Here is an 11,454-nt window from a genome sequence, read left to right on the forward strand (position 1 = left end):
TCAAGCAAATCTATCAGCATAATTTTTCCAACATTTGTTTACTTCATGCTTCTGTGTCACATTTTGGTAATTCTCATAATATTTCAAACCGTCTCATTATTGTACTTGTTATGGATCTGTGATCTTTGATATTACTATTGTAATTGTTTTGGAATGTCACAAACTGTACCCATAAAAGACAGAGAATTTAATTGGTAAATATTTGTGCTCTGACTCCTCCACCCACTGGCCATTCCCCCATCTCTCTCCCTCTCCTTGTCTTCCCTATTCCTGAGACACAACAACATTGAAATTAGACCAACTAAGAGGCTCCTAGGTGGCTCAGTCGGTTGGGTGCCCAACTCATGGTTTCAGCTCAAGTCATGATCTCGGTTGTGGGATTCAGTCCCACATTGGGCTCTGTGTTCAGGGCGGTGTGGTCTGCTTGTTCCTCTCCTTATGTATGCTCTTCCCTCTGCTTCCTTGCTTTCTCTCTAAAATGAGTAAATAAACATTTTTAAAAAAGAAATTAGACTAATTAATAATTACCTTAAGATGGCATCTAAGTGTTCAAGTGAAATGAAGAGCCGCATGTCTCTCATGTGAAACGAAGAGTTAGAAATGATTAAGCTTAGTGAGGAAGGCATGTCAAAAGCCATGATAGGCTGAAAGCTAGGCCTCTTGTGCCAAATAGCAAGCCATGTTGTGAATGCAAAGGAAAAGTTCTTGAAGGAATTAAAAGCAGTAACCCAGTGAACACACCAGTGATAAGAAAGCAAAACAGCCTTATGGCTGAGATGGAGAAAGTTTGAGTGGTCTGGATAGAAGATCAAATGAGCCACAACATTCCCTTAAGCCAAAGCCTGATCCAGAGCAAGCCTCTTCGATTCTGTGAAGGCTGAGAGAGGTGAGGATGCTGCAGGAGAAAAGTCTGAAGCTGGCAGAGGGTGGGTCATGAGGTTTGAGGAAAGAAGCCATCGCCATGATATCAAAGTACAAAGTGGAGCAGCAAGTGCTGATGGAGAAGCTGCAGCAAGTGATCCAGAAACTCTAGCTAAGGTCATTAACAAAGGTGCCTACAGTGAACAATGGATTTTTAAAGTAGACGAAACAGCCTTCTGTTGGAAGAAAATGCCATCTTGGCCTTTCACAGCTAGAGAGGAGAAGTCAATGCCTGGCTTCAAAGCTCCAGAAGATAGGCTGGCCCTCTTGTTAGGGGCTAATGCAGCTGGTGACTTTAAGTTGAAGCCACTGCTCCTTTGCCATCTGAAAATCCTAGGGCCCTTAAGAATTATGCTCAATCTACTCTGTCTGTGCTCTATAAATGGAACAACAAAGCCTAGATGGCAGCACATCTGCTTATAAAATGGTTTAGTGGCCATTTTAAGGCTGCTGTTGAGACCTACTGCTGAGAAGAAAAGATTCCTTTCTAAGTATTACTGCACATTGACAATGCACCTGATCACCCAAGAGCTCTGATGGCGATGTACAATGAGGTGAATGTGGTTTTAATGCCTGCTAACATAACATCCATTCTGCAGCTCATGGATCAAGGAGTAATTTTGACTTTCAACCTTATTATTGAAGAAATACACCTCATAAGGCTATAGCTGCCTTAGAGAGTGGTTCCTCTGATGGATCTGGGCAAAGTCCATGGAAATCTTCTGGAAAGGATTCACCATCCTAGATGCCATTAAGAACATTCATAACTCATGGGAAGAGGTCAAAATATCAACATTACCAGGAGCTTGGAAGAAGTTGATTCCAACCCTCATAGATAACTTACATGTGTGCAAGACTTCAATGGAGGAAGTCCCTGCAAAATGTAATGGAATTAGCAAGAGAACTAGAATTAGAAGTAGAGCCTGAAGATATGACTGAATTGGTATAATCTCATGATAAAACTTTCACAGATGAGTTGCTTCTAGTGGATGAGTAAAGAATTTCTTGAGATCGAAACTACTCTTGGTTAAGATGCTGTGAAGATTATTGAAATGACAACAAAGAATTTAGAATATTCCAGAAAGTTAGTTGATAAAGCAATAACAGGGTTTGAAAAGACTGACTCCAATTTTGAAAGAAGTTCTACTGTGGGCAAAGTGCTACCAAACAGTATCACATGCTACAGAGACATTGGTCATGAAAGGAAGAGTCACTCAATCCAGCAAACTTCACTATTGTCTTATTTTAAGAAATTGCCACATCCACCCCAACCTTCAGCAACCACCACTCTTGTTATTCAGCACCATCAACATGGAGGCAAAACTCTCTATCAGCAAAAATATTGACTGGCTGAAAGTTCTTTTTTTTAAATAAATTTATTTTTTTTATTGGTGTTCAATTTACCAACATACAGAATAACACCCAGTGCTCATCCTGTCAAGTGCCCCCTCAGTGCCCGTCACCCATTCACCCCCACCCCCTGCCCTCCTCCCCTTCCACCACCCCTAGTTCATTTCCCAGAGTTAGAAGTCTTTATGTTCTGTCTCCCTTTCTGATATTTCCCCACACATTTCTTCTCCCTTCCCTTCTATTCCCTTTCACTATTATTTATATTCCTCACATGAGTGAAACCATATAATGTTTGTCCTTCTCCGATTGACTTACTTCACTCAGCATAATGATGGTTGGCATTTTTAGCAATAAAACATTTTAAAATTAAGATATTTACATTTTTTAGACATAATGCTGTTGCACACTTAATAAATTACAATATAGTGTAAATGTAACTTTCATATATACTGGGAAACAAAAAAAAATATTTGACTGGTTTTATTGCAATATTTTCTTTATTGCTGTGGTCTGGAACTGAACCTGCAATATCTCCAAGGTATGCCAGTACAAATGTAGACAGGGGCCTTGGGCAGAGCAAGTGAGTGGAAACTAGAAGGCCATTGCAATTGTCCAGCAGTTTCAGAAGAAGGTGGTAAGAAGGCAGAGAGTGAGAGGTGGTCATATTGGAGATATTATTAAGGCAGAGTCAAGGAGCACCTGGGTGGCTCAGTCGGTCAAGTGTTTGCCTTTGGCTCGGGTTATGATCCCAGAGTCCTGGGATCAAGCCCCAATCAGGCTCCCTGCTCACTGGGGAGCCTGCTTCTTCCTTGCTTTCTGCTGCTCTCCCTGCTTGTGTTCTCTTTCTCTTTCTCTCTGTCAAATAAATAAATACAGTCTTTTAAAAAAAAGGCAGAGTCAAAAAGATGTCTTGACAGATTGAATGTGGGGTTTGCATGAATACAAGGATCAAGGATGACTCCAGATTTATCATGGAGTGATAGGAGTACTTTAAGTTCATAGAAAAATAAGCAAAGTGTTACAGCAACACATAGGACAAGCAATTACTTTTGACTGGGATTATCAGGGAGAGTAGATGAGCACTGAAGAGTGAAAAGCTTTGAATTCAACAGGCACCGCAGGTGCAGAATTTAGAAAAGCCTTCATTCTCAGGGCAGTGAAAACACAGGGCTGGCACCTGAGTGAATGTTTTCCTTATCTTTTGCACCCTCGGGGCCTTGTTTGCCTCACCCTAGTCTCAGTTCTGGTACTCAAAGAAGAGGTTAGTGAACACTGAGGCTGGAGAAATGGCAGGGGCAAAGACAGGAGATAGAAGAGGCCCGTGAAAAGATTGCTGCAATTCTCTGGACAAGAGAAGTTAAAAGTGTTGGAATTCCAGAGAAGCTTCTAGGCTCTTAGGCCCAAGCATCTCCCTATCCTCTCTCTCTTTTTGGCAGGCCCCAAGGGCAGCCTTCTTGTCTTTCCTTTTTTATGTTGCTATTGCCTCTGCATCCTTTTGTTATTTTCTTTCACAAGACTGGCTGTAGAGATAAGTACACTTTCCATAAATTCCTTCTTCCTCAGATATCCAGAGGCAAGCAATCTGGTCTGTATGTTTCTTTTTTGGAATTTATCATTAATCACTAAAGAATCTTAATAAACATAGAGATGCTACAAAGTTAAGAAGTTATTAAAGTCCAAAATATATAAAGTGCTCTTACAATTTAATATATATATAAAAAAAAAAACAAAACCCCAAACAATCTAATTTGAAAAGGGGCAGAGGATCTGAATGGACATTTTTCCAAAGAAGACATACAGATGGCCAACAAACAGGTACATGAAAAAATAGTCAACATCTCTAATCATCAGGGAAGTGCAAATCAAAACCACAATGAGATATCACTTCACACCTGTCAGAATGGCTGTTATCAAAAAGACAAGAGATAACAAATGCAGGCATGGGTGTAGAGAAAAGGGAGCTCTCCTACACTATTGGTGGGAATGTAAGTTGGTGCAGCCACCATGGAGAACAGTATGGAGATTCCCTCAACAACTAAAAATAGAACTACCATATTATCTACTGATTCCACTTTTGGGTATTTGTCTTTTAAAAAAAAAATGAGAACACTACCTCAAAGAGATATATGCACTTCCATGTTCTTTGTGGGATTATTTTTCAATAGCCAAGGTATGGAAAGAAATCATGGTCCATCAAAAGATGAATGGATAAAGAAGATGTGATATATATAAACCATTGAATATTATTCAGCCATAAAAAGAATGAAATCTTGCCATTTGTGACAATAGGAATGGATCTTGAGGGCATCATGCTAAGTGAAAAAGGCAGACATAGAAAGACAAATACTGTATGGTCTCACTTATATGTGGAATCTGATCCCTCCACTTCCCCTCAAAACAAGCTCTAGAGACAGAGAACAAATTGGTGTTTGCCAGAGGTGAGGTGAGGGCAAGGGCAAAATAGATGAAGGGAATCAAATCTAAAATTAAATAAGACACGAGAATATAATGTATAGCATGACAACTATAGTTAATGATAATTTATTCCATATTTGAAATTTGCTGAGACTAGATTTAAAAGTTCTCATCATAAAAAAGTCTATAATGATATGTAGTGACAGATATTAACCAGACTTACTGTGGTGATCATTTTGCAATATATACAAATATCGAATCATTATGTTGTACATTTGAAACAAGTATTAGGTCTATCAATTATACTTCAATTTAAAAAGTTGTACTGGAGGGACTTCTGGGTGGTTCAGTGATTGAGCATCTGCCTTCAGCTCAGGGCGTGATCCTGGAGTCCCGGGATCAAGTCCCACATCGGGCTCCCTGCTTGGAGCCTGCTTCTCCCTCTGCCTGTATCTCTGCCTCTCCCTCTCTGTGTCTCTCATGAATAAATAAATGAAATCTTTAAAAAAAAATAAAAGGTTGTACTGGCAAAAGAAAGTCTGTAACAATCTTAGTTATAACCACACCTGAGATGGTCATAGACGTGAAACATCTGGGGAAATCTCTGTATTAGCTTGCTCAGGCTGCCACAACAAAGAACTACAAATTAGGAAGCATAAAGAACAGAAATTTATTGTCTTAACAGTTCTACCAGAAATCCAAGATCAAAGTGTTAGGAAGGTTGGTTCCTTCCAAAAGCTGTTAGGAAAAATCTATTCTAGGACTCTCTCCTAGCTTCTGGTGGTTTGCTGGCAACTTTTGATGTTTTTTGGTTTGTAGATGTATTACCCAATCTCTACCTTTATCTTCATAAAGGTATTCATAAACCCATAAACCCATGAAGGTATTCATATGAACACCTTCATAAAGGTGTTCTCCCTGTATGCATGTGTGTGTCCAAATTTGTCTTTTGTATAAGGGCTTCAGTCATATTGAATTAGAAGCCTACTCTACTCCTGTCTGAACTCATCCTAACTTAACTAATTGCATATGCAATGATCCTATTTTAAAATAAGGTCACATTCTGAAGTATTGGGGGTTAGGACTTCAACATATGAATTTTGGGAGGACATAATTGAACCCATAACAACTTTCCTCTGCAATTTTTTATCCCTAAAGATAGATAACCAAAACACCTCTCCTTTAACATATAAGCCTTAAGATCCTACCTGGCTAGGTTTGCACGCTTTCTTAAGGACAAAGAGAAGCCACTGAAATGTTCTTAGAGGCAAAGTAGACTCTGGAGACAGACTGCCTGGCTTCACACATCTTGGCTACATATTAATAGTAGCACCAGGGAAAAAAAATCATTTAACTTGTATCTTAATTTCCCTTTAGGTAAAATGAGGATAATAATAGTGCTTATCACATAATTTTATAAGAATGAAATTAGTTAAAACATGTAAAGAGCTTAAGACTGCCTGGCATATCATGAGCACTGTATAAAATTGCCATACACATATTTTAAACAAGGGAAGAATGTCATCAGAGTTCTCTTTTTATTTTTTTAAAAGATTTTATTTATTTATTCATGAGAGACACAGAGAGAGGCAGAGACATAGGCAGAGGGAGAAGCAGGCTCCCCACACAGAGCCGGATGTGGCACTGGATCCCAGGACCCTGGGATCACGACATGAACCAAAGGTAGACACTCAACCACTGAGCCACCCAGGTGCCCCAGAGTTCTATTTTTAAAGACCATTCTGATAAGTGTGGGGAAGACTGGATTACAAGCAGGCCTTGTATATGCAAAGCCAGCCAAGCAACTTATAGAATGGTCCAGGAGAAGGATACTGCTGACTCCTAGACCGAAATGGGTACCTGAGGATGAAAATAGATTGATTCAAAAGTTATCTCATGGTAAAACAGAAAAGAGTTTTAAAAATCCTATCAGGATAGAATATTAGGATTCCAATTTCCACATCCTTGCCAACACTTGTTTTTTTTTTTTTTTCTGTGTTTTTTACAGTAGCCATCCTAAATGAACGTGAGGTAATTTCTCATTGAGGTACTGATTTGCATTCTTCTGATTATTAGTGATGTTGAGTGTGCTTGTTGCCCACGGGTCTCCTGTTCTTGGAGAAACCTGCTTCAAATTCACCAACACCAGCAGCAGCTATCAGGACAGCACAGTCAGCCTGAGATGTGCCTGTAATCATGTTTTTGATAAAGTCTCTGTGTCCTAGGGCATCAATGATGGTCACATAATACTTGCTGGTCTCGAATTTCCACAGGGAGATATCAATGGTGACACCACGTTCACGTTCAGCTTTCAGTTTATCCAAGACCCAGGCATACTTGAAGGAGCCTTTTCCCACCTCAGCAGCCTCCTTCTCAAGTTTTTCATTATTTCTTTTGTCAATCTCACCACATTTGTAGATCAGATGGCCAGTAGTAGTAGAAGACTTGCCTGAATCTACGTGTCCAATGATGACGATGTTGATATGAGTCTTTTCCTTTCCCATTTGGTTTAGGTTTAGCGGTGGTTTTCACGACACCTATGTTCTGGCAGCAAACCCGCTGCGAAAAAAGCCTATGCCTATTTTTAAAATTGGATTTAGAGTTTTGTTGTTTTTGAGTTGTAGGAGTTCTTTATACATCCTGTTTACTAACTCCTTATCAGTTACATGATTAGCAAATATTTTCTTTCATCCCAAAGGTTGCCTTTTCGCTTTGCTGATCATGTCTTTTGATGCACAGAAGTTTTAAATTTTGCTGTAGTTCATTTTATCTATTTTTACTTTTGTTGCCTGTGCTTTAGTCATACCCAAATCATTGCCAAATCAAATACGTGAAGCTCTAGGTTTTTAATCAGTGTATTCTCATTGTTCATAATTTGTATCTAATCTATAATTGCAAATTAAATTTATCTTTATTTAGACCAAGTAGATTTATTTAGTTATCTTTTTATAATTAATTTATAGCTTTTCTGTGTTAGGGTCAAAAATTATGGCTCAAGACTAAGACTTCCATTCTTCAGAATTTGATAAGATTTTCTTTATGACAGAACATTTTAGTATTGTCGGTATTTTTGGACTTTAGAAAAAAATGTATATGCTATGGTTTTAGAGTTCAAAGTTATCTGTATATATCACATATGTGTTTCACTGAGTTACTGAATCCTCTCCTTTCTATTTATTTTTGATCTATGAGATCTGTCAAAATTTTAGAGAAAGGGATTTAAATTTTAAAACAAATTCTTTTATTCCCATTAGTTTTTTATTTATAAATATTGATATTACATATTTGCACTTTGAAATTAGCAGATTAGTGTTTGAGTTCCTTACTCATCTACACTGCATGACATTGAAGACACCTAATCTCTCTAAAGCCTTTTTCAGCATCTGCAAAAATGTGTTAATTATAATCACTCAATAACTTGTAAAAATTACTTGAGAAAATCCTGTTAAGTGTCTGACATGTAGTGAGTGTTCAATAAATATTCACTATTCTTCTTATTGTAACTTTTATTAAGGTAAATTAGTCTTATTGTCCTACGTGGTGCTTCCCCTCCCCTTTTTTTTTTAAGATTTTATTTATTTATTCATAAGTGACACAGAGACAGAGAGAGAGGCAGATACACAGGCAGAGACAAGCAGGCTCCAAGCAGGGAGCCCGATGTGGGACTTGATCCCGGGTCTCCAGGATCACACCCTGGGCAGAAGGCAGCGCTAAACTGCTGAGCCACCTGGGCTACCCTGGTGCTTACTTTTTAATCATGAATTTCACTTTCATTTTATTTTGCTACTTTTCCTTCTTTTTGTCTGCATTTTCTTGCATTTTATTTGACACCCATTTATTTTCAGTCTTTCTGTGTTGTTTTATTTCAGGTATTATATATAAGAGAATAGAATTAAATTTTCTCTTGTTTTGGGGTGCCTACGTGGTTCAGGTCATGATCTTGGGGTCCTGGGATGGAGCCCCACATCAGGCTCCGGCTCAGCAGGGAGTCTGCTTCTCCCTCTCCCTCTGCTGCTCCCCCTGCTCATGTGTGCACAATCTCTCTCTCTCAAATAAATAAAATCTTTTTTAAAAATTTAAAATAAATAAATTATCTCTTGTTTTTTTTACTGAGAGATTTTTGTCTTTCTATCGGAAAATTTAGCTTGCTCAATTTATTGTTATTAATGCTAAGAATGTATTCATACACCTTATTTTCTCTTTATTATGTTTTATCATTTTTTCCTCTTTTCCTGACTTTTGTGATTTTGATTTTCTTTTTTTTCCAAATTATTTCAAAGTTTTACAACCAGTTGTGGTCATTATCATTAAATTTTTAAAAACTGAACCAATATATACTTATAAATATCAAGAGGAAATGATGTCTATTCTTCATGCCTTATTTTCTTCCCCAAACACATTGAGACTTTTAACAGTTATAATTCTCCTTCTAGGGATCCATACCTTCCATATTTGTTAAAATAAACTGGAATTTTAATTGTAGACTATTTTTAATATTTAAGTTTTTGCTTTCCTATGCTATGAACCCTCTGTTAATATGTACACAAGATTTATGAAAATATTATCAATAATTATTTATATATTATGGGGATTTTACTTTTGCATTGTTTGCATATTCTAATTTCCTTTTTATTGGATCTTTAATTGTAAACAACATCAAATGCATCACAAAGAAACTCAATAACAAGTAGAATTTTTGCTCATTTAACAGAGCTGTGAGGCAAATTAAAACACAGCCTAAGGGATACCTGGGTGGCTCAGTGGTTAAGCATCTGCCTTTGGCTCAGGTCTGGTCGCGAGTCCTGGGATCAAGTCCCGCATTGGGCTCCCTGCGTGGAGCCTGCTTCTCCCGCTACCTGTGTCTCTGCCTCTCTCTCTCTCTGTGTCTCTCATGAACAAATAAAAGCTTAAAAAAATAAAATAAATACAGCTTGATGAAGGCTTTTTTTTTTTAAAGATTTTATTTATTCATTCATGAGAGACACACAAAGAGAGACAGAGAGAGAGAGGCAGAGACACAGGCAGAGGGAGAAGCAGGCTCCATGCAGGGAGCCCGATGTGGGACTGGATACCGGGTTACAGCCTAGGCCGAAGGCGCTGAGCCACCCGGGGCTGCCCTTGATGAAGGCTTTTACTCTAGTTTTGATTTTCTCAAATCTACTTCCTCCTTGCGTTAGCCTCCTTCGTGGTATCAAGATGGTTGTAGCAATTTAGGCTTCACAAAAGCACATCACACAATGAGAAGGGGAGAATTGTTTTTTTCTGAATCATTAAATAAAGTATTGCCCTTCACTTTAATTGGAGTAATCTAAAACAAAGAAAATGCCATGTGTACTCATTGATTAGGCCTATATTATTGTCCATCCCTGATCTAATCACAAAAGCAAGGAGAAGGAAATTATAGTGTTCAAATAGTTACCCAAATGGGAGAAGTGTTGCTTGGGAGGCAACTGTATTACAGCTTCGTTTGGAATTCAAACTTATATCGTTTTCCTTCATAGTCTTTCCTTTATAGTCCTGTAAATATTCCTTCTTGTACAGATGAGATGTTGATCTCATCATGAGATGATGATCTATTTTTAATGGGAGGTCTAAAATATCACATAGTTTTAGTTTTTAACCTTAAAGCAGAAATTTCACAAGGATATGTATATCAAATAATCTTGCCCTTTCAAGCTGAATACACAAATTTATATTTATCTCCAGAAAAAATTTCTTCTATTATTTGTTTAAATACTGCCTATCCATTTTTATTTTTTTAATTTTTATTTATTTATGATAGTCACAGAGAGAGAGAGAGAGAGAGAGGGGCAGAGACACAGTCAGAGGGAGAAGCAGGCTCCATGCACCGGGAGCCCGACGTGGAACTCGATCCCGGGTCTCCAGGATCACGCCCTGGGCCGAAGGCAGGCGCCAAACCGCTGCGCCACCCAGGGATCCCACTGCTTATCCATTTTTAAATTGAGGTATAAAAAAAATTGAGGCATAATTCACATACAATAATATGTATCCTTTTAAAATGTACAATCCAGTGGTTTTTATTCAGAGTTGGGTAACCATTACCATAATCAATTTTAAAACATTTTCATCATCCCCACAAAAAAATCCATACCCAAGAGCACTTATTCTCCATTTCTCCCCAAACCTCCTAACCTCAGGTAGCCACTAATTTCCTTTCTATCTCTGTGGATTTTCCTGCTCTAGACATTTCATATAACTGGAAGCATAGAATATGTGGCCTTTTATGTCTTACCTTTTTCACTTAGCATACTCTTCTCAAGATTCATCCATTTTGAAGCATGTATCAGTACTTCCTTTAAAAAAAATAACTGAATAATATTCCATTGTATAGATATACCATTTATTTATCCATTCATTGGAGGGGCACATTTGGGTTGTATCTACTTTTTGGCTACTATGGATAATGCTGTTATAAACATTTGTGTACAGGTTTTTGTGTGAATATTTTATATTCCCTTGGATATATATCTAGGAGTGGGGTTGTTGGGTCATATTATAATTCTATTTTTGAGGAACTGCTGAACTATTTTCCACAGGGGCTCTGCCATTTTACATTCCTACCAGCAATGTATAAGGGTTCCAATTTCTCCATGTCTTTGTCCACATTTGTTATTATATTTTTTGAAAAATTAGAGCTTTTCTATAATGGTCAACTATATGTAACATAAAATTTACTGCTATTTATAACATAAAATTTACAATTTTAAGCACTTTTAGGGTATAGTTTTGTGGCATTAAGTACATTCA

The 11,454-nt window shown here is 37.7% G+C and overlaps 1 protein-coding gene across 1 annotated transcript; it reads right to left on the minus strand.

Annotated features, from left to right (window-relative positions):
- Positions 1-6,758: 6,758 nt before the first annotated feature.
- On the minus strand, positions 6,759-7,190 carry LOC121487398 (elongation factor 1-alpha 1-like). The gene has a single exon (XM_041749077.1). It carries the CDS (start codon positions 7,188-7,190, stop codon positions 6,759-6,761), a length of 432 nt encoding a protein of 143 aa, XP_041605011.1.
- Between the last annotated feature and the right edge of the window lie 4,264 nt (positions 7,191-11,454).

The sequence above is a fragment of the Vulpes lagopus genome, chromosome 1 (assembly GCF_018345385.1).
Source record: "Vulpes lagopus strain Blue_001 chromosome 1, ASM1834538v1, whole genome shotgun sequence".
NCBI lineage: Eukaryota > Metazoa > Chordata > Mammalia > Carnivora > Canidae > Vulpes > Vulpes lagopus.